The sequence below is a fragment of the Oryzias latipes genome, chromosome 7 (assembly GCF_053564925.1).
Source record: "Oryzias latipes strain Hd-rR chromosome 7, Olatipes_Hd-rR_3.1".
Lineage (NCBI taxonomy): Eukaryota > Metazoa > Chordata > Actinopteri > Beloniformes > Adrianichthyidae > Oryzias > Oryzias latipes.
The window spans coordinates 27,212,501-27,236,516 of NC_136243.1; the positions used below are offsets into that span (position 1 = coordinate 27,212,501).

The 24,016-nt window shown below is 39.4% G+C and overlaps 2 protein-coding genes across 4 annotated transcripts in view; one reads left to right on the forward strand and one right to left on the reverse strand.

Moving 5' to 3' along the window:
• The window catches only part of phactr3a (phosphatase and actin regulator 3a), a 41,901-nt gene extending 27,883 nt beyond the window's left edge, over positions 1-14,018 (reverse strand). For 2 of the 3 annotated variants that reach the window (XM_078950780.1, XM_023956515.2), the window contains exon 1: positions 13,682-14,018. In XM_078950780.1, coding sequence (XP_078806906.1) covers positions 13,682-13,784 — 103 coding nt within the window. In that variant the 5' untranslated portion in view covers positions 13,785-14,018. The remainder of the gene's footprint in view (positions 1-13,681) is intronic. The other variant, XM_023956514.2, reaches the window with a different exon arrangement.
• A 574-nt stretch (positions 14,019-14,592) lies between these two features.
• Positions 14,593-22,693, forward strand: pigt (phosphatidylinositol glycan anchor biosynthesis, class T). The gene is made up of 11 exons (XM_004070373.5): positions 14,593-15,014; positions 16,280-16,457; positions 16,836-16,963; positions 18,022-18,122; positions 18,238-18,412; positions 18,488-18,585; positions 18,725-18,881; positions 19,250-19,450; positions 21,369-21,534; positions 21,641-21,724; positions 21,825-22,693. The coding sequence occupies exons 1-11, from the start codon at positions 14,651-14,653 to the stop codon at positions 22,072-22,074; spliced, it is 1,902 nt and encodes a 633-aa protein (XP_004070421.1). The 5' UTR covers positions 14,593-14,650; the 3' UTR covers positions 22,075-22,693.
• The last annotated feature ends 1,323 nt before the right edge of the window (positions 22,694-24,016 follow it).

A 24,016-nucleotide genomic window follows, 5' to 3' on the forward strand; every position in this document is an offset into this window, starting at 1 on the left:
AGAGAAAAAACTCAACTGTTTTTGTACTCTTATCAACAGGAGCAGACAAAGATCTGCAGAACCAAATATGTAAAGCTTCTTCTAAATCTTGAATTATTGGGTATGACCAGAAAAAACTCAGTTCTGGAAAAATTAATTTGTTTATTTCAGATCTTTAAATGTATTTCCCACACAAAAAAGTGCTTTTTAGTAATGATTTAAAATAGATTTTAAAAGATTTGACTAATAAAATTGATCTCTTATTAAATATCCATTCCATTGGATTTCGACTTTGGAACTGATTTATTTCAAGAAATAAAAAAAAGAACAAATGAAAACAAATGACAGAAATGTAAAGAGATAGATTTGCATAAATATATCAAACTCCAGTTGATTCGTCATTATTTAATAGGAAAATTAAAACAAATAATACATATCCATATGTATTTATATGTGTACATCTACATACACATGTTAAAGATGTGATTATGATTACCCCTAATCACAATTTAATGATACTATACATGACATAATTACTTCATTAAATATGATATTTGTCAAAAACAGTTTAACTATGAACTGGGAACTTACATGTTTCCACCTGTATTATATTCTTTACAATAATGAAATATTAACTATTTTCCATTTTTTCACATACAATTCTTATAATCCATGAATTTATGCTATTGATTTTAGGAGAAAAAAACAGCCATTCTGTTTGTTTTTAATATAAGAATTCCAATTAATAAAATTCTGCCCTTGTCAAATTTAAATCAGTTTATGAAAATACTCTTTTTAATTACTAAACAAAACTGGTATTGGAATGGCTTAAATAACACATTTTAATTGAATCTCAAAACAACTTTAATTGGGAATTTACATTAAATTCCATCCAAACATTAATGTCTCAGTTAATATAGTCTAAAATGTAACTAACCAACATCATAGTTTTTTTTTCTTTTCTTCAAAAAGTTCTAAAGATAACAGCAAATGTAAGCAGTTGGCTCACTCATTGTTCACAGAGCTTCTGCACTAAATCAGCTATAGGTCTGCACCAGGGAACCACACAGACTTCATTATCAGAGTCAGGTGGGTAAGCAGTAGTGTGTAATTTATTCCTGCTATTTCCACTGATTCGGGTCAGACTCTGAACATGTTGCCAAGAAAACAGAATTCCTCCATGACTGTGATGAGGGGGAGTTACTCAAAGAAATGTTTTCAAATTAACTTTTCCTGTCAACAATACATGTTCACTCTGAGGCTCCCATTGATCTGCTAAAAAGGAGAACAAGGGCGTGTGTGTGTGTAAGTAGTGTGGGGGTACATTTGGATCTCATCACTGATCACCCTTATTTTAAAACATCCTCACACTCTATCCGGACACCACAGTTGAAAGCAGTCTGCACACTACTGCCGTTCCTCAAGGGATTCGCAAAGTTGGGTTAAAAATAGCATGACATTTTTCTCCCATGTTAGTGTTAGGATAACTGCACTCATCTGGACCGCGGGTAGGTAATGAAGGAATGGCTGCTGTGCCATAAGGAATAGCAGCCAGCTGTTCTTTTTTTTGTTCTTTTTTTTGCTCAGACACTACAGAAGCAGGAATCTACTCTGTCCCAAACAAATTGAACAAGACATGTAACATGCATGGTATAATTTATTTTTTTTTTAAATATTTTGCTACAGGAAAATGTTGGAAAAATCTTAAGAACAGATTTTCCCACAAACTTTTGAGTTTCCCAGCAGTAGAGCGGTGCTACAGGGTTGCTGCTGAGCAGGTGTGGGCAGTATAATAACTGAGACATGCTTAGGAAATTGCTTAAATTAGTTTAGTTATCAATAATGAACCACTTTTTACCCACTGTGACACATTTTTAAGTGATGTTTTCTGAAAGGGATTAGATTTGAACTTTTGGTGTGCAGTGATGGGTGGTTGTAATAAAACAAATCTGTGCTATGCTTTTTAAAAAATGTTTTGCTGTCATAATGAATAAGCAAAAAGATAGTTCTGCCCTTTTACCAGCTGATCAAGGGCTGGGTGGAGACATAACTAGCAGGTGTGTGACAAGCCAGACTTATCAGTACACAGTTCACAGCTCGCCCAACTGTCTCCATTCAGTAGCCTGCAGCGGAGAGGACACTGGTGCTGTCCATGGTGCTGAAACACACGGCAGCACAAAACCACCCAGGTTTAAACCTTTTTGAACCATCGTTACCTTATCTGGACAGAAACAAAACGTGCAAAGATAGAAAAAAAAACAATATTGCAAAATTAGAAAGCCCCAGAGGTATGAGTACATTGAATCATCTTAAACATATTTTTATTAGAGTATTACTCACAAAAATAGTCAATTGTCATAATAATCTTTGCAGTATAAATTCTTAATTAGCTGCTCTGCACTTTGAGACTCAAGATTAAAATTTTGGGACCATTAGCCAGGAAGAGAGTGTTGTTTAACTGTGTCATCACAACGACGACGACAGAAGGAACTTTTACAATGGCAAACTGTTAGTGTTCAAACAAACAATAATTTCAACAGCAATGTACTGTATCTGAAAATGTAATAGAATGCAAAAGTGTTCCTCCTCAATATGGTGGCTTCAACCAATGCATCAAAATATACACAATGAGCTTTTTGAGTGGCAAAGAAATGAAGGCCTGTGTGTTATGAGTGATGGGAAAGGGGGCATGGTTCCTCCATGTAAACAACTTAGAGGTTAACTTCTAATGGACCACTGCAGAAACTATATCCTAGAAAAGAACACTGTGAAGAAAATAAATGGGGGGGAACAATTACATCTTTTAGATCATTGCATAGTGACATCAAATAACTGAATTTCCTATAAAAAAACATTTTTAAAGTAGATAAGTCACACTTTACTGATAAAAAAGTAAAAGTTTAAGTCACTTTTAGAAACGTAAAAGAGAACAGAAACACCATGTTCTTAGTTAAACTTTAAATCAGAGTTGTCATTTTTATAAAAAGACTGAGAAATATTTGAATCCTCTAAAAGCTCACAAACATTCTTTTGAAGAACTCATGGCAGCTTCCATTCAAATTAAGGGAAAGTGTTAAAAAGCTTTCCAGTGCACTGATTTCATCATATATTCTGTTTATTAAACCTGCAAACGACTTAAGGTAACAAAGACACCCAATGCAGCCAAAGTCTCTCCACCTTTTCTTGTTCTAACTCATACTCGGTCAGGGCAGCAACACAATGAAAAGCTTCAATTCATTTTCAGTTTATGACTGTATTCCTTCTAGTGCACTTATCTAATGTAGCAACTTTATGAAATTCATTTAGCATCTCCTAAGAGGCTGCAGCACAAATGTTCACTAACACTGCACTTTAAGTGGCTGTTAAACATAATCCAAAAGGTCTAAAATCACTTTCAAGTGTCTCTGTGGTGGTTCAGAGTCTGCCACCCCAACACATCCAACTCAGATGTGTCAGATCAATTTGTCTTTATGCTTTTCCCTATCTGCTCTTTTTCAGTGTCTATTTTCTTGCATCTTCTGTGTTTTAATGGTCTGAGAATTCTACTGACAAGATAAAGGACTTCCCTCCTCTTTGATCATTGATCTTAAATTTACTCTCCGGCAAATTTAGTAAGGAGAGAAAGGATGTGCCTTTAAACTGGTGCGATGCATGCTATTTATTGATTTTCAAGCAGTAGTGTGTGTGCTAAAGGAATGTCTAAATAGATGGAGAAGGGCTAAACATGTTCTGACTTAGCAATGGTGGGAGAGCTGCATCCAGTCATAGGGTAAAACTAATTGGTAAAGATTTCTATCAAGGCAAAATAAAACACATTTTGTTAAGTAATACAAACATATGGAATACAGATATGTAGTTAAAAAATATGACTGCTAAATAAAAACACATTTTAAATATTCACAATTTAACAGAAAATTTATATTACCAATGAATTTACATTTTAGGTGTAACTATTAATGTAATTTTTACTTTTTAAAGTTTTTTTATTTTTGAAGACCTACTCTGAGGAAAATCATGTTCATGTGGCTTTATTCATGATGGAAGACATATATCAAGAAAATTGCTATACGTTGCTCTAAGATCAAGTTAAACTAATACTAAACAAAAGTCAAAAACATTTTTAAAAATATTGGCACAGCAGATGAGAAAATAATTTATGTAAAAACAACAGTAAATCTATTCTTTGATTTAGCTTGTGATCGAATTACAGACTGTTTTCAACACTTAACTAATTTCACTAACATGTTATATTGACACTGAGCACAAACTCTGGTTGTAATAAATTTTTAAGAGTAATTTCAGTGTTATTTATGATCTATCTGATGTTTTGAATAGAGATATTTAAGGCAATTTCCCATTTGCTGGTTCTGTAAAGTTTTATTCTATCTATTTTTTGGTTAATAAAGAAAGTTTTCTAAACAATGTCAACTACATGACTAGTTAAATTTGAAGAATTTATATTTGGGCTTCTGTAGATTATTCATCCACTCACTGGAGCTACTTGGCAAGTAGAATAGAATAATGGTTTTCTTTCAAAAAATAATTCCACCACCCCTCATCTCTTTCCCCGCTTCATCTCGTGTCTGCGTCACTCATTCATTCCTCTGGTTCCCTCTAGCAAACGTATACCATTGTACAGTTTAGAGGCCAGAAGAATTTACACTCCACCTTTCATTTCTCCACCTCCAATTAACCTTAGCCTGTAAAGGCTCAATGACCTCATTTCACGCTGCCTTTACCTTAAAGTCCAACAGCTAATAGAAGATGTTCAGGTCTCTGTTCCCTAAAAGTTGCATAAAGAACTGCCTGGGGGTCACAAACTCTTTACATCCAAACTGTTCAGTTGTATTTCATGCACATCCTGCACAAAACAACCAGCTCTTTTTATGCAAAGAAACAGCGCTGATGTCCATGCCAAAAAAGCGCTCATTATGGACAAAAAAATCTATCGATCCATCTTCTTCTGCTTATCTGGGAACAGGTCGCAGGACAGCAGTCTGAGCAAAGATACCCAGACTTCCCTCTCCCCAGCCACTTCCTCCAGCTCCTCTGGGGGGGACCCCGAGACGTTCCCAGGCCAGCCGAGAGACGTGGTCTCTCCAGCGTGTCCCGAGTCTTCCCTTGGGCCTCTGGACAAAAAAAATCTTTAAGGAAAAATGACTGTAACTTCACTTATATTCATGTAACTTCTTTAAATTGGTTTAATTTTAACTTGATTAATTTGTTTTTAACCCTTTGGCAGAAAATGTGAATTTTGGTAAAATAAAAGTAACAATTGGTAACAGAAATATATGATCTAATTGAAGCTGTCTCATTTTTGGGAAGTGTAGATAGACATTATTTTTCAAAAAGGTGCTTCTGTGTATGATTATCCGTAAACTGCATTGTATCTGATTGTCGTTGTTCACCTTTCGCCATATCCCTTCGGGGGTAAATCAGTTTTCACTGATTCTCACAGGTGGTTTGGCTGAGATTTTTATGCCAGATGCCCTTCCTGACACAACCCTGTATTTTATCTGGGCTGGGGACTGGCTACATAGTTAGTGCAAAACAAGGGTATTTATCTAATTCCCTGGAGTTCACTTAAAAAGTTTTTATATACCGGGGAAAAGTGGGGACTTCTTTATTCCACCAAAAAAGTGTTTATTTTGTGATGCTTGATGATGGCGTTGACATGTCTTTAGCACTTTGCAGCAACGTTGTTATTTACAAAAAATATATATATGACTGAGTCCCCCCTATGTTTATGGAAGAACCCTTTTAAGTTAATTTAAATCAAAATCTGTCTGTTGTGATCATGAATAAGGAGTTCTCTCCGAAATTAATCCAGAGATGTGGTCAGCGTGTTAAGCTGTTAGGTAATCAAGAAGTCCCTTACAGTCACTACATGCTGAGCACTTTTCCTTGGCCTCTGTGGGAACCTCTGTGCATCATGGAGAAGGGAATGAATAATTTATTAGTGGCTACAAGTAACAGGTGGCCTTGACTGACTCAGTGCTTTTATTGACTGACTCGTTGCTCTTAAAGTTGAATGTGAGGAAGAAGGCAGGACATAGTTGCAAATGCAATCAGGAAGTAAAGACTTAATTACCAGCATCTGGTGTTGCAGGTGCTTTTCCTGAAGGGCCAAATCCATCAGCTGAACCTTTACAATATCCACAAAAAACTACTCTAAGTGAACAAATTCAGTATAAAATGGTGTTCTTTTGTCTCTTTTGGATGTTTATTTGTTTCCGGGTGCTGCTCAGTATCTTAGCAATTCCAGAATAGCTTTTTTCTGGACAGAAATCTCAGATGTGTCTGGAGAAACTCTGAAGCTACGTACACGCCGCCCTCTGCAACATGTGTTCAAATGACCACTTCGAATGAAAAGTCTTTGCACACGCGCGTTGATGTGCGTTTCAGACTCCTGCGTTCGAAAGTTTCGCGTTACCCATTGCTATGCAAGTTTCTGCAACCGTTTTCGCGTCCTACGAAAAACACGCTGCACTTTGTACGTTTAATGAGGTCCAATTTTGATCAATCAGGGACTCTGAAATGCCAACGGTTTGAAAATTGATCATAGAGGAGAAATGACTAATTGTGGTTTGTGCACGGCCAAAATTATACTCCTTCATAAATCGGAACAGAGATGTGAAAGACAAATCCTGGAGCAAGATTGGCAAAATTTGCACCGCTTCAACATTTCACACCTCTTCCCACATAGATGGCAGGTAAACAGTAGAAAAAGAAGAAGCTCCTCCCTGCTTGTCTAGTCTGAACACCATGTGCTAAATGTGCATTCAAGAAACCCCGTTAAGTGTTCTTGAACGCGGGTCACATGCCCAGTGTGTCCGTAGCTTAACAGTGAGGAGGGTTACACAGTCATCCTTAAAAATCCAACTTATTTTCGTCTCGTTTGTCAGCTTTTGATTGGATCCACAGCTTCTCATGTCAGCTCACATCAAATATAAACTACTCACAAAAAGTTGGAGACCTTCAGCTTTCAGATGAAATCCTGGATTCACCTTAAATGCGTTGTGACCTTCAAGCCTGTCTTTCTTTGACATATTCAAGTGTTTTACTTCTAATGTACAAGGCTTTGGATTTGTTCCACATCATTCTATTCTTTTCCAAAATAAACAACGACAAAAATGATACCGGTGTCTGAATCCCGAATTGAACTGAAGCATAAGACGTCCTCGTCAAGCTGGAATTGATGCTCTGGATGACACTTGACCATTTTTAAGGTGATTCTATTCTGTTACTGTGACATACATGTCCTTTTTGTTTTGATAACCCCTTGTTACTATAGTTACAGTAGTTTCATGATATAACTATTGTTGAATGGAAATATCTATAATTCACCTAAGACAAATTAAATGTCCAACTATTGTGTTCATGTGTTAAGATATGTAGAACGTAATGCATTTCTTAGTGATCTCTCTGGAAGTTTTTTAGGCTTTGCTTCAACTTTAGTTTTAAGACCCATTCAAATCAAAATGTTGTGTTTGGTGTTTTTAACATTTTTCTGATAATCAAGGACACATATATAACAAAAAATTAAGTTTAAAATTGCATTTCTGAATATTTCTCTGTTGAAATCATTCTGAATTAGGAGCAGACAAAAAAGCTTGAAAAAGCTTGACATAGGTGATACAACTGGCAGGCCACAAGCTCCCTGCTCCGCTCCATTCTGATGCATCCACTTATAGACAACACAGCTCCAATATTGCTCGCCATTTGTGTTGCATCAGTAGTGTTAGGTTGGGGTTGTGAGGGGCTGTAAGTGAGCAGGAGAGCATGTAAAGAAATGAATGATGGGAAATGAGGGAAGGCTTACTCCGTGCCAACAGTCCCGCCCACAACTCAGAGGAGAATAAGTGATAAATTAACGCTGCTCTGTAGAAACAATGTCCTAGAAAAGGACACTGATTTATTTGATTTTGGCTATAAACAGCATAACTATAGTTAAAAGACCTCTGGGAACACTTTTAGCAATAGATAAAAAACTGATCAGAGAGGGTACTACAAAAAAGAAACTAGCCTCATTTATACAAAGGGCTGCACCTGTTACTGTTCTAATTCTAAGTGTAATGTGTTTATGTGTTTCTGTCATCTCCACCATTACTAACATGTTACGGTTTCATTACAAGGTACACAAATACAAAATTCATCTAAGCACTTTTACTTCAAAGAGTAGAATCAAAACTTTGTTGCATCAACATGTACGCATGTCAAATTAATGGATCAGTATTGTTAGTTTCCAATAAGTCTATATGAGCTGATATCTTGATAGTGTATATTACACTACATCAAAACTTAAAAATAGTTAAATGTATATGCTCCAACTATATATTATTCAAAAAAAATTTAACTTCTAACCACTTTTAGGACAAAATCAAGTTGTAGTTTGAAAAAAACGTAGGAAAATATTGCAATGAATGGCAGTGATAGCAAAGCAAGTTTCACTTTAGGATTAATAGACCACATAAGACCTGGTAAGTTTATTTTACTTTATATCACACATTTAAAGATTATTTTGTTCATGTTGGCATTTGTAACACATTTGAATTTCCTTGACTGAAAAACTGAACACTTGTCAGTTTTATGTGGGGAAGTTATGGCGCACACTAAAACACATGCAGTTTAAATCTGCGGAGTCAGCTGAAAAACCAAGCTAGGTTCATCAGAGATGGTTTACTGTCAAACTGAAGAAAAACACTACGTTCAGCATCTGTTTGAAAAACCATTTCAAAGACTGGTGGAAAAAAAACACAAGGATTTACCAGAAAGGAAAATATTAATACATGTGCTGTTTATAAATAAAAAAAAATGTCTTGGATTAAAATGCAATTATGATGATATAAAAGTGCAAGGCCTCAATTGTTGTTATGTAAGGAATTTCTGTGGCACCGATGTTGCTTGGGGAACAATATTAGCTCTACATTTAAAACAAACCTTTGTTAAATGGGGAGCATGTTATATAAGGCTTGTTGAATCATAATTTCCCATATTTATTCATCAAAGCTTAAGTGTGAAAAGAAGGAATTAAACAGAAGAAATTGCTCTATCTCTGGGTGAGTCATGTGGTGGTTCAATATCACCACACACTGGTTTGGTGCATCTCCTTGGTGATCTTGGCTATTCCTCTTTTACCTGTAATCCTCTGAGAAGCTACAATTGGCAAACCACAAGTTCCCTGCTTGACTCTATTGTGATGCATCCACTTGCAGACAGATTCATGTATGTCTTTGTTTTCCTCATCCAAGCTGGCATCTGGCTCAAAATTGTACAGGTGGATAGCTCCAATGTTGCCCGCCATTTTTGTTGCACCGATAATGTTGTGTTGGGGGTGTGACGGGCTGTAAGCTAGCAAAAGAGCACATGAACAGATCGATGATGCAAAGTGGGGGTGGGGTCATTCTGTGCAACCAGTTCCATCCACAACGGAGGCAAATTTCTAAAGAACTACTGGCGCTCTGCAGAAACTACATCCTAAAAATGATTGTGGCTACAAATGGCAACAATCATGATTAAGCTGTAATAGTTAGGAATTCATGAAAGTTGAAGCCGCAAGCGGCATTGTTTGGCCCGCCGGCGCTACCCTCCCTCACCCATGCGGCTACGAAACACCCGCCCTCGTTTCCCGCCTCTATGCAGCACCACTGCCAGCCTCCACTACCACAGCCATCCGGGTCTAGGAGCCACTGCCGCTCTCACCACCCACCTTTGACCCAACCTAACTTGCTAAGCAGCAAGTATGCACATCTATCTCCCCCTTCTCTTTCTGTAAGGCTGTATAAGCTGCATGTGGCTAAAAGTGCTGGCAATGCTATTGGCATCATTAACTGTCTCATAAAAAACATTGCTTAAGATTCTAATCATGCTAACTATGCTCATTCATTCATCCTTTTTTTCTTTCATCTTTGAAACCCGTTTTGTCCATTTCGGGGTCACAGGGCTGCCGGAGCCTATTGTGGGCGAAGGAAGTGGGCATCCTGGACAGGTCGCAGGGCCACAAATCACACACCCATACACAATCACATTCACACGAAGGGACAATGTAACCCTTGTGCTATCCTAGGCACTTTGACATTGGGAGTAGGTCATCTAGACCCCACAAGACAGTGCGCTGAACCTTTTTTCTTCAATGATTTGTGATCTTCACTGGTGTCCATGGATTACATGAAATCTTTCCACCTTTATCCACCTTTGTCATGGTAGGGAGAACACGTCAATGTAAGGGTGGGGTCATAGGATAGCACAAGGGTTAAAGTAACTAATTGACCTATGAAGCATGTTTTTGGACATTGGGAGGAAGGCGGAGCCCCCGGAAAAAACCCACACATGCACGGGGAGAACATGCAAACTCTACACAAAGGTCCCCCATTGGTGTTTATGTTTCAGATCCCCCAGGCGGGACTTGAACTGGGGGCCTTTGCTCCAGCCCCTGTGCCACCGTGCATCCTGCTAACTATCCTAGTTATGTTAATGTGGCTAAAAGTGCTGGCATTGCAATCAGCATTGTCAACTGACTCAAAAAACACATTGCTTAAGGTGCTCATCCTGTTAAGAGCTACATGTGATAAGTTGATATAAAAACCCCTTTTTTCAAAATAGCAGCTTTTCTATTGGTTTTATCTCCATTGCAACCATTTTATATTTTGGTTGCCTGGGGATAACGAACAGATTGACGTCTGTTTCAGACGAATAGGACAACCTCAAAGATCAGTGAAACTTCTGTGGTCGTTGAAGACTTAAGCTGGCAGCATGTGTGTAAAATGTTGTGAAAATCAGACAAACTAAAATTTAGTTTTCCCATTTTGTTGAAAAACCCAAAATCTCAAACTTTGCCTCGATTGCCGCCAAGCAGTAGGTTGTTTGAGCATCTCATAAAAATGTCAAAACGTCTTTTGGATAAATCTGACATGTGTTTTGGTTTCGTTACTGTATTTTGACTTTTTTTGGGTCTCTATAAAAGATTTTCAGCCCATTCTTTTTTTTTGGTATCGCTCGCTGTGATGCCATTCTCTTGGGGAGCGGGGTCGTTCCCTATGCTAAAAAATAATTTTTACCTGGTCTTAGATTTGTTCAAATTTTGGTGACTTTTCGGGCATGTGGTGGGGGTCAAATCTTTGCTCAAAGGTGCAGAAATATTTCCAGCTGTGAAAACAATATGATCCTTGCAGTCAGTGGCTATTGCGGGCCATAATTAAACCATAATGTATGTAGACCATACTTTAGCCCTTATACTAACCTGAGGTCCTTGAGTTTTAATGCACTCTGTACTAATACTCATGTGTCTCAGTTCTGATTCTTTCATAAACAGTGCTTATCTGGCTAAGCAGATTTTCCTGTTGGTGAGTGTATCTGCCTCATGAAACAAAACCACAGGGACAGGACAAGCTTTCTGTCTGCAAAGCTTCAAGGTGTCCTCTCCACACAATTACCTTAGTCGGCACTCTCTACTGAGTAAGAGGAGCTGAAAGTGGAAGTGCCATTTTATTAGCAGGGGAATCTAAGGGGTGGTTGTGTAAACAAACTATCCGTTTTTGAACTGCTGCCCCCATTACTGCACTTACAGTGTAGATAAGGCACGATGAGTTTAATGCACATCTGCAATTACATTGCCAGATTAAGGAAAAACACATGTCAATCAAGTGGGCAGATGTTGTCTTTTTTTCAACTCCTGATTGAAGAGTGGGACTGGAGACTTGATTGTCTGAGTGCGTGATTATCATATCTGAAAGAAACTTTGTTTAGGACGTCTTCAGCTGCTGACTCCTTTTCTCGCTCTTGAGTCAATGGATGACACGGTGTCAGGCTCTGCAGCTGCATGAGCCACTGTACTGGGGGGGGGAGCAGTCTTTGCCAAAGGATTACTTTGGCAAAGACTGGTGCCCCAGACACTGGTGTAATGATGATCTACACAGAGAAGGGTTGGGGGATGATGTGTACTTTGTGTCACCAGACACTGACACTGTCCTTGCTGTGACGGTTTATATTTACTCTGTCTTTTGTGCTTGCATAGTCTGCTTACACCTTATGCATGCATATGCATATGTATTCCTGCACGATGGGCTGATTTTTAGTGCTCATCGATGGCATCAGCTCTCATCACTTGTACGGCTAATCTACCAAACTGCTATCCTGTTTGTTCAGGTGTTTCCAAAACTCAGTGTGACATTAACACATTCACCTAGGTGTGAATTAAACCATCTTTGGAAGGGCTGAATTCCTACTTTGGGACTGATATAAATGGAATGGGGCCAAACACTGCTTGCGGGCAGTTGCAAATCTCGTTTGTGACAAGTTGATTTTTTTTCTTTTCTTTTCTGAATTACTCAGTTTCTATCATGTGCGTAAAACTCAGCATGTGTGGGAGGAAAGCAATGAGTCTTTCCAAGCCCACACAATATGACCATGAATAGACTCACTTACGTAAAATTCAAAAACCTGTATTTTCTGTAAAACTATACAATTCAAAAATCGGAAAAGCCACGGGAAACCGATTGTCTGGAGGGGTTTATCAGAGGCCACGACCCTTCAAGTGGTTCTGCTATTAGTGACGCCATTTCATCAGTCTTCGGCATATGCATGAAGAACAGTTCCAGCTATCGTTTCCTTAAAGCAGCCAAAGATTTAGGCATGGGAAGGGGGGGAAATGCCATGCCCCTAAATGCCATGAATCCACTAAAGAAATAAAAATGAAAAACGCAAAAATCAACAACAAAAAGCCCCAAAAAAGTAAGATGAATAAGAATGGACACGCAGACAAATGGATAAACAAATGCAGCCTAAGGCAAAAACCAGTGTCCTGCCTGTGCCGGTGTACCCTGGAAATGAGGAGGGTAGTGTCAGGAAGAGCATTCAACATTAAAACTTGTAAGACACATCAAAAAGATGAGAGAAAAAAGATATGGATAGAAGAACTGATATGATGATAGCATGGTTTTCTATGCATTTTAGGACTCTAAGGGTTTTGACACCCCAAACTCTCAACACACCCAGACTTGCCTCCTCTGATACTACCTGCACCTCATAGAGGAGCTGGCTGAATCCAGGCCTGACAGCAGCAAAGGTATCTCCACCTAAAAGTATGCATCACGTGGATAGTCAGGCATTGATCCCAAGTAGCCATCAGTCCCATATGGGGAAGAGGAAAAGGGGGTGGGGATGCCACCGCTGTCTCAACGCAGGGATCCTGCCACATCCTTCAAGTGCATCACTCAAGCGCTACATCTCAAAAATGATGCGGCTCGCATCCAACAACAAACACCGCATCTTGGCATCATGGACCCAACACGCGCGCGGATTTAGTGACGCCAAATAAATGTTCAAGGAGGCTGAGCAGGAAAGCAGAAAATACAGTAGACTTTGGTTGTGAAAATCACAATAGAAAACCAGCATTTGAGGCTGTGTGCGTCTATGAAATCAGCCCTGCGCTACAGGCGTCTTCATAATCTGGCGAGGAATGCAGACGGGGATAGGGCACGTTAATTTTCAATTTGCAGCCACCACGAATCGGCGTTCCAGTCAATATTCGGCGGCCAACGCAGAAAGCACATGCGCTAATTGTCGCTTTCGGTGTTCTGACATCCAGCCGGGCAAGCCAGCGTCTTTGCATCATCAAAGAGGCAGCGGAGCAGCAACATATGTCTGCATACGATATTCACTAAATAACAACAATATAAAAAATTAAGAAATGCAGAAATCCTACCTGTACTGTGCGCCAGATCGATGCCTGGTTCAGTGAGAATGTTCGGGTCACTTTGAGATCTGCCTCGCTGCAGACAGCCGTCTAGTCCATCTGATGTAGCCATGAAGAAAGCGCAGGAATCCGAAATAAAATATTGAAACCCCAACCGGAGGCAGGCAAGGTCAGGAGGGAAGCAGCGAGCGAGAGGAGATTTAATTCGCTCTGACAACAGCCGCTTTGAGCATCTACATGGGAGCCATGGCTGAGCTGAAATTACGCGCGCGCGCGCGTGTACGCGACTGTGTGTGAGTGTGCGCTGTCTGGCCTCTTTGCTCGACGGTTTGTGGATGTGGGAGGGGTGTAATACCCCACGATTATGCCAGCAGCGGGTTGATGATGCCCATCCCTGACCAGGCACCATAACCATATTCAAGACAAAAGCACGCTGCCCACATCACCTAACTGGAACTGAACAGATTCCTTTTGTTTGGCTTCATTATCCACACAGTGACCCCCAATTCTCTTGCACCATCGTTGTTCCGGTTTTTCTTTGCCTGGCACTGTGTAATTCCTAATTTTAGGGCTGTTAGTAACAAATCTGCATTTGCTATGAGTTATCAATGATGATTAAACCGTGTAAGCATTGATCAATTAAAAGCCTGCACTCAGTGTAAGTGGTTAATTTAATAAATGATCATAACCTTTGTATTGGGAGCATATGCATTTACTTTGTTTTCAGCATTTTATTTTGTTTCAGTGTGCCAATAACTAATTTAAAAAAATCAAAGAAATTAATTAAAAAATATTTTAGAAGTTAATTAAAATTCCGTTAAATTATCATTTGCATACGAATTTGCAACAAAAATAGGTTTAATTTTTTTTCCCGAAAACAAAGCATTTGACGTCAGAAACATGTGATTCAAATTCGAAGCACCCTATTGGCTGATACGAAAGCCCAATGCGGAAGTGAAGCACCGTCTCTGAAAAGAAATGGCAGCTCACAGGTGTAGGAATTTAGCATGTCTGCTTCTTTTATTTTTGTCCGTATTTTTAGTTACAATGAGTCAGGAAACGACACTAGGGCATGAACAGCATGCCACTGCGGTGGGCGATCCCCAAACTGGGGCTGAGACGAAGCACACAGCGGAAAAGCCAAGGGTGGAAGAGAAGAGATGGGAAGAAACCAAAGTGAAAGCGACCACACAAGCATCTGACACTGCTGTGTTAACTAAAACACAAGTAAATGAGGATTTCCAGGAGGAGTTGGTGATCAGACCGCTGCATTCGGGAGATATTTATGCTAGCTTTCAGTTTCGCACCGTATGGGAAACAGATTTCATGAAAGGAAACAAAGGTAAGATGGTTATTTAATAACCATAATTATTAGCTGTTAAGCTGCAATGAATGTAGGATTAAACCAAAGTGTTTTGAGGGGTTTATGGCCATTTTCTATAATGTGAAGTAAACAATATTTCTATGTTTTAAACAAAAATGTCTTAATATAAACATTTTGATACGTATGAAAAAATGGGCAATTATCCAATATTTGAGGATAAAATATTCTACTTTTGTAAAAAAAAAAAACAAGTCAGAATTCACATTCTTGAATTAGTTTCATTCTAAATTATTTAGAAATTGTTTGTTTATTTTAGTCAACCCTAAAATCCAAAGTTTTAATAGTTACTTAATTCTTAAATATGATCATTAAAGCAGTCTAATATTTTTTTCCCTCCAACATGCTACACTTATGTTGTGGCTTATGTCACAGGCAGATTTAGACACTTAAACATTTGTGAACATTAATGGAGAACAAAGTGTACATGGAAAAAAATGTTTTTGATCTTTAAGACCAGCTCATGAAAGACAGGAACAGAAATAACGTGTTTGGTGTACACTTTTGTTTAAAGCAGGAGTCTGTCGCCGTTAATACTTTAAAAAAGCCTTTGGTTGGGTCTCTTTACTGACCAAAACCCAGCAGGAGTCTTACCTCGTCGTCAAGAGATATACACTTTATGATTTTGTAGCCATTGATCTGTTCATTTTTAACACATGCCTTATAAATATTGACAATAATTGAATTATAAAGCAAATTTACTTGAATCAAAAATGTAAGAAAGTCAAGTCAAATGTATTTTCTATCATGGAACACCCTCATCCCTTTTCTCCTTTTACTATCAAATATAAACATGACACCATAGGTGGGGAATCCCATTTTAAAATATAGTCTAAATGTGCTTTAAGCTTTTTCTAATAAAAACTCACTGACAATAGATTCAACCTTTTACCATCATTTTATCTGACATATTAAAAAGGGAAACATTAATGACAACATTTAACTAACTGAAACAAAATAATTAAAAACTACCAAAGCAAAATTGGAATCATTCGTATTTTTCTTTGAAGCTACAGAGCAACAATGGAGGACTAAAACCTTCTCTTTTTTTTCTCCCAACAACAAACTTTATTGTACTTTTTTCAATTTACAGAAATTCACAGTCACTTGCCCAATAAACAATTGTTAATGTCAAACAATCATTTTTTAATGATTTTTTCTTAGCATGGAAATATGGAATAATGTTGTATGTCCCCCCTTTAAAACTGTGCTGTTGTGGTGTTCAGTGTCTCACTACAGGCTGTTCCCAAAGTCTCTTGGTCAAGTTATTTCCAAGTTTTCGGTGAGGGAGCTGCACATTTCCTTCACACAGGGCTACTGGAGGACCATGCAGTGGGGGCAGCCATTTATACCCTCTCCTCCAGGAGCTGAGCTTTGGGTTTGGTTCCAGGACTCTGTGACTGAGTGAGTGCTGCCCTCTAGTGGCGTTGTCACATTAGTGCTGAGAGTTTCTGCACACCTTTTTGAAGGAGAGGGGAAAATCTCAGTGATTTATGTAATTTAATTAAACCGTGAACACATATTAATCTGCCCAAATGCAACATTACTGGTGTAGAAACATTCTTGTTTAAGAAATATTGTAAATCTTAAAAACTGGAAAATTTCGGTTTGTGCTAAATGGGGATTGTGGGTGTTGCTAAGGTCCAATCTGCAAAGTTTCATCCTCAAAGGAAAAATGAGTATTGGCATTCTTGTTGTTTCAAAAAAAAAAAAAAAAAAGATTGGGTACGCCAGGACAACTTGAGTTTTCTCACTTCTGTTTTTTGATGTTGTTATTTTTAGTGTCGATGCCACCTGGAAGGAGCTGACCAACGTTTTGTCAGGCATCTTCTGTGCTTCACTGAACTTTATCGACTCCACCAACACCCTGCAGCCCAGCGCTTCATTTAAACCTCTGGGAATAGGCAATGGTACAGTCCAGCCTCCTCAGCATCCTTTGGCATTTTGCCTTGCGCTGTAGTCATGTGTAAAAGCTGATGATGTGATGCAAGGCATTAGTGGCGTCTCCATGCTAACATGGCAGAAGCTTTTTGCAGAACATGAATAAGATAAGCAGCTGTGTCAGTGAGAAAGAGGAGAATGGGAGAAAAAAAATGCTGCTAAAACATTTTTCAGATGTCACCACAGCTTTTCAGTGGGATCAACTTCAGACTTCAAAAACCGTTAAAATTGTTTGACTGGACAACATCTATTTTAATATTTTTCATTTAAAGAACCACTCTGATGAAAACTCTGTTTTTTGGTGATTTTAACACATTCTTGTGGCATTTTTCAGGTGATTAATGACACATATTAAGAAAATTAAGCTTAAAATTTTCTTTCTGAGTATTTCTTGATTCAAATTATCAGGAGTAGATGAAAACATTCAGTTGGAAAGAGAGTTCATTTGCTACATAGAAAGTAAGCTGGGTGGGCCATGAGCTCCCTGCTCTGCAACGGGGGAACGGTCCCTCCCACAACTCTGAGGCAAATTTCGGATACATTTTTGAAACTGTCCTAAAAGACAACACAGGTTTTTGGATTTTGTCTTAAAATGCATAATTGCAATTTAAATTCCACCAGTAACCTTTTGAAATTTTATCACAAGATGTTTGGAGTGGAACTTTCTATGGACAAGTTATTATTGTCTAAAAATACGTTTCTACAAGATGTTTTGCTGCATTAGGCTTAAATGTACTTTTTCTGCTTGTTTGGTCTGAAAGCCTTTATCCATCCATTCCTGCCTGTAAAGCATCACAATAACACAAATGTTTTTTAACTTGTTTTTGCAGGAGAAAAGACACCCCACACACAAACCCAAGAAATGTTTTGTAGTCATTCTGATGCTCACAGGGTTTTACGGAAATTGCACACATACCATAACACTGCTTGTAAAGTAAAGACATGTCTGAAATTGCTGATCAAGTCTTCCTCATTTTGTTTACTATTTATGTTCACTATTTTACGATTGCTGTCTAAATCCTTAAAGAGACAGACCACCGCTTTCTCCGCTACGCCACCCTTCCACGGGAAATTGTCTGCACTGAGAATTTAACCCCCTGGAAGAAACTCCTGCCGTGTGGATCCAAGGTGAATTTCTATGTCTGTCTGCAGGCCGTGTGTTCAAAGAGTCAGCAGTTATTTTATTTTTAGTTTAAAGTTGTATTTTTTAATAAATAACTGAGTTCTTGTTTCGTCTTCACAGGCCGGTCTTGCCGTCCTGTTGAAGTCAGAGAAGCTCTTCCACAGCAGTTTTCATTCCCAGTCTGTGCACATAAGACCAGTGTGTCAGGACCGGCAGTGTAAGTCTTCTTCTTGGGAGCTGCGGCAGGCGCTGAACGTAGTCTTTGACCTGCACACCTCTGGACAGAGCAAGCGTGGTGAGCAGAGGCCTTCCTTAGACTCCAGCTAGCACCCTGGTGGTCTTTACTAACTCCAGCTGCTTCTGCATGTAGAGTGGTCTCTGTTCAAGATGTTCTCTCGGACGCTGACGGAAGCATGTCCGCTGGCTTCTTCCAGTAAAATATACATCGACGTCACAGACAACCCTCAGGTCTGACCGTTCATTCTAATCTTTCACCCTTTCACAATCCAGAAAACCAGCAGTTGGAAAAGGATTTACCGCAGTGATATTTCAGTTTCAAGATAAAGTTGTTGTGATGATATGTGACTGGAGACGATGCATTTTGCAGGAGGAGCAGTTCGAGCTGAGTCCAGCCACTCCTCTGCTGAGCCAGGCGGTGGTGCTCGGGGACAGACGCACTTTTTCCGTCTACGATCTGACCCAACAAGTCACCTTTGGCACTGTGCGCTCCCTCAACCTGATGATTCGTTGGAAATCCAGTGAAGGTGATTGTCTAGAGCAGGGGTCCCCAAATCCAGGCCTCGAGGGCCGGTGTCCTGCTGGTTTTCCTGAAACCCTATCTTATTTGCTGCTGATTACCTTGATCAGGTGTGTTTGGCCAACTAGGAGCTTCAATGGCAGGTTGGTTGGAAAACATGTAGGACACCGGCCCTCGAGGCCTGGATTTGGGGACCCCTGGTCTAGAGGGTGAATGAAGACGCTTAATCCATGTTTCTTCAGCTTTAGCCAGGATTTGAAAGCAGAAAAAGCATCCCTGCTTTGGCTCTTTACTTGTTTTGTGCTCAGAAATGATAAAACACAAAGAGGATATATTTGTATCTAAATATGAGCTCATCTTGCCTTGTCCCTGCAGGTGACATGCTCCGCCCACTGCTTCACGCTGAGCGTTACGTGGCTGGATACGGTCTGCAGACAGGAGAGATTCATACCCTGATGTACAACAACCACCCGTTCAGGTCCTTCCCGGTGCTGCTGCTGGACTCCGTGCCTTGGTATCTGCGCCTCTACATCCACACACTCAAAGTCATCAGCAAAGGGAAGGACAACAACCCCAGTGAGTTTCTTTGCTTTTTAACGCTGGGACGTTTGTGTCTCACATTTACAGACAAACCACAATTTTGTTTGGGACGTTTATCAAAAGATGACAAAGTTAAGTAACTATGAAGCTACCAGCTTTCAAACACGGATTAAAGTCGCGATTACCAAACAGTGTGTACTTTTGAAATTTGTTTCCAAACTCGAGGGCTGCATCCTTCAATGGCCACCGCCTTCACGGGCGGCGTTGGGCGGTTCCTTCGTCGAGCGGGTAGGTCGGATGTTAACAGCTGTGAATCTTGCTGAGTCTAACCTTTAGATGATTACAGCCGTTACATCAGCGCATGTCCTGTCGCCTAGCAACCTTGTGTCCCGAACAGAGAGGAGTAGTGAACCAAGCGAGGAGCTCAAAATTTTCTGGCTTATTTGATCCAACTTTTAATCTTGGAGGTGAACATATAAAAAGGTGTAATTATTCTCAACTCTGGGTCCCGCTTCACATTCCACCATTGTTGTCAGAAAATCTCCGGGTTCGGCTGCAATGCATCTTGGGATATGGACAGCACAGAAGGATACACCAGACCAATCCCAATCCTTGAAATCGGGAAAAAGAGGTCTGCTGCCTTTGAAGGAGTCGTTGAATTTGGACAGCACTTGTCGCGGCGCTGTGACGTAAGCAGCCTTCAAATGCAGCCCAGGCAGAACGCAGGCAGAACCTACTGGTGACTGAGACTCATCTGTGTTAAAGCGACTTTCCTGTTGAAGCCTGAGGAGCCAATGGGGTTCAGTTTGTGTAAGACGCGCTTCATTCCCATGTTTTGCATGTTTACTGCACAAAAAAACACTCGGAGAAAGTTACAGCTTTGCTTTGAGTGAATGAACTTAATTTAAAAAGGTGAATGTGAAGAAAACTGTAGCGACAAAGTTGCCTCAAAATAGGAAACAAATCTCTTCTTCTCAATCTCGAATGCAGGTGAGCGGGCACTTAACAAACTTTTCACCCAGGTGTCACTAACAAACTGTAGAGGTAAACCATCCAAACTACAAAGGAAATGAGGAAATGTGCAACAAAACTACATTTTGGTTCCTACAGTCTGCATTTCGCAGAAAAGCAGAAGAAAAGCAACATCCAATAGAAAGTGGGGTTATTAAACAGCTTATTGAAAACAACGTAAATGAGTTCATAGCAATATATTTCTTTACAAAGTGTGGTCAGTTTTGCATCACATTGGGTTTTTGATCTGTTGACATTCCAGTTTTGGTTATTTTGTTCTAAAATAGTTTCAGCATCAGCATAGCTCGTGCTGGTTTGCGGCGCCTTCCATCCGTGAAACCAGGGTTCGACTCCGGGCTGCTCCCTGTTCCCTTCTCTACCTTTGTGCCGGTTCCAAGCCCGGTTTGAGAAGGTTGCGTCAGGAAGGGCATCCGGCGTAAAACATTGCCAAATATACCATGCGACTTGTTCGCTGTGGCGACCCCTGATGGGAGAAGCCAAAAGAGGAAGAAGATCAGCATACCTACAATAAAGTTTATTTTATGGCATTTCCAATTCTGTTGGTTTACTACTTGTTCTGTTGATCCCTAATAAATACAGATATTATCCAGTCATCATTCTTTAGTAGGTTAAGCAACATTTTACTGCTTTTAACAGCAACTTCAGGGTCGCACAGAATGCTGATAGAGGTGAAGGGGATGAAAAATCAATACGTCTTGCACTTTCCTTTTTCACCACAAGGGGGAGATGTTAAATCAAGCATTTTTAGTCCAATTAGTTTTGGCACATTCTTGAGCATCTGTCAGTATCTTTTTTTTGGTTATTTATTTTACAAACTATACTTTAAATGTTATTTTTAAACCAGCACTACATCATTTTCATTATTTTACCCTGAACGTAGTAGCTAATGATGAGGGGCCACCTGCATTTCTTTTCCTGTCAGGTTACATTCACTACCAGCCGTCTAAGGACCGTGAGCGACCCCACCTGTTAGAGATGCTGCTCCAGCTTCCTCCACATTCTGTTACCGAGGTTACCGTGCAGTTTGAAAGGGCTCTGCTGAAATGGACCGAATACACACCCGATCCTAACCACGGCTTCTATGTGGGGTATGTTTGGGTTTTGCTGACGACTCATTGAACAGATGATTTAAATGTTAGGAGTTATCATTCAAGGTTGGTTTTGAAAACTAAAGTTAGATTTTTCTGCATTTAGATCTTCAGTTATCAGTTCTTTAGTACCAAGTACTGTTGCCATGGAAACCAACATCACTATGGAACAACCGCTTTTCAGCAGCTTGTAAGTCCTAAGTTTAGTTTGGTCTTTTTATCACTTGTTCTCTTGGGGGAAAAATTCTAGACAAACCAACTTTGTCATGTTTTTATTTTTCTCTCATCAGTTTCCCGTGTAAAGAGGAGTCTAGCTACTTTGCCCGTGTCTACACAGAGCCTCTGTTAGTCAACCTCCCTACTCCTGACTTCAGCATGCCCTATAACGTCATCTGCCTGACCTGCACCGTTGTGGCCGTGGGGTACGGCTCCCTCTACAATCTCCTGACCCGCAGCTTCCAGGTTGAAGAGCCTAACCCAGGACTGGCCAAGCGGATAGCCAACGTCATTCGGAGGATGAGGGGTGTGCCGCCACTCTGAGTCTGAAAACTGACATGTTTTTTGTTTTTTTTTGTAAAAAGGGGAAATTACTATAAAGCTGAGTTAGGTTTGGTTTTCTAAAGCCTTTGGTCATAAATGCTTTTTTTCTCAATTTGAAGAGAGAAGATTCTGTTTGATATTTGTTTGAAAAAACTATTTAAAAAGGTGTTTGTTTTTTCCTAAATGACAAAGAGCCAACATTCTATGATGTATTTTTTTTTTAAATGTTAAATCATCAAGGTTTATTTAAATCTTTACTGTTAGGAGGCCAAGACATTTGTGTTTCAGTCTGAGAGTGATAAAATGCGCCTTGGTGCATGTGCACTTTTGTACAAACATCTTTGCGTTGGCTCTGCACTGTTTGACTTGTTTGACATCTTTCTACCAGGAGAGATAAGATAAAGTGACACAAAGTCACAGTGACTTTGTCAGAATGACACCTTGAGGCTTTGGCTGTGATCTTTCAATGTAGGTTTGTTTTGGTCTCCATAGTTTTACACACCTTACAGAAATATTTTTCTATTCAGTTGCGATTGATTGTTTGTTTTTTTTGTTTTTTTGCACGGACTGTACACTACTGTATGCCCATAAAGGAATAAATAAAAAGTTGCTCTTTTTAGATCTTTCTACAGACTTTTTTTTTAAGCATAAGTTTTGATTTCTTCAGGTGTCATTTCAAAATCTTTTATAAGCCAAAGTTTTAAAAATGCTACACTAAGTGGGTGCTTTAATATGTACAATTTTGTGCAGATCCAGTTTACTGCTACGCGTCTTCACATTGTGACTTAATACATTAAATATTTCCTTCGGTGGTTTCATGTTTTGACTCTTATTCTGCAAAACCAGTTGAAGAACCTGCTTGACTAGAATCAGAGCTGCTGTAACGGTTTAGGCGTCTTCTGTTTCTTGCAAATCTGCTCACATTGCTTATCAGTCTCTTGAGGTCTCCAGTGAGTTTGCCGATCACATCGGTTGTTTACAACGATCAACAAGTTTTCATTCAAAATGTAACTAAGGTTTCAAAATGGTTTTTAGTTCTTAGATCTTTGGTTTAAGACACACAAGTTATGGCTCAAAATTGTTACTCCTTGGAATAAATCTTAGGACCATTCTTAGACATTTCTTTCACACATTTGATCTTTGTTGTAAAACACAAGTTTTATCCCAATTTTTGTGTTTTTTTCCACAAAATCATGAAAGAATTCTGGGTTCTTTTTGGACAGTTTTGTGTTTATTGTGAAAATAGTGTGTCATATAATGAAAAATGGCAGGAAAAAAACAGGGGTTTTACTAAAAAGTAGTATAGCAACCACTTCCACAAAAACCTGTTTTCAAGATAAACTATAAGAGAAAATTTAAAGTAGTAATTACAAGACTAAAAAGGGTTAAACCATTCGTCCCAATGCAAATAAAAATTGTACAGACTAAATATTTCTGTCCCAACTTTGTTTTATGAAAAACAGCCTTTATCGTCCACCAGCAGCAGAAAAAAACACCACGCACAACGTATTGGAACTTTATTTTGTTGTGCATTTGTTCAAATAGTTGAACAAATTAGTTTAAAAGGTCAGCAGTCTGGATTGAAACCAGATCAACGTGGAGAATTCTTCAGCTGCTTTTCTCTGGAACTCAAATTTTGGCCTACTTTCCATTTGCTCTGACTAACCTTAGTGTTGCTTTTGTACTGCACACTACAGAGACTTTTGAGGTTTTAAATAAATCTGTGTGGAGCTCGCATGTTCTCCCCGTGCATGCATGGATTTTCTCCGGGGGACTCAGGTTCCCTCCCACCGTCCAAAAACATGCTTCATAGGTTGATTGGATACTCTAAATTTTCCCTAGGTGTGACCGTGAGTGTGTATGGGTGTGTGAGTGTGGGCCTGCGACAGACTGGCGACCTGTCCTGTACCCTGACGCCTTCGCCCACAAGTTGCCAGGACTC

Coding starts and splice junctions, on each gene's coding strand:
- pigt (XM_004070373.5), top strand. CDS start 14,651: ATGGCAGCTCACAGGTGTAGGAATTTAGCATGTCTGCTTCTTTTATTT. Junction 19,451..21,368: donor AGGGAAGGACAACAACCCCA/GTGAGTTTCTTT, acceptor TTTTCCTGTCAG/GTTACATTCACTACCAGCCG. Junction 21,535..21,640: donor AACCACGGCTTCTATGTGGG/GTATGTTTGGGT, acceptor TTCTGCATTTAG/ATCTTCAGTTATCAGTTCTT.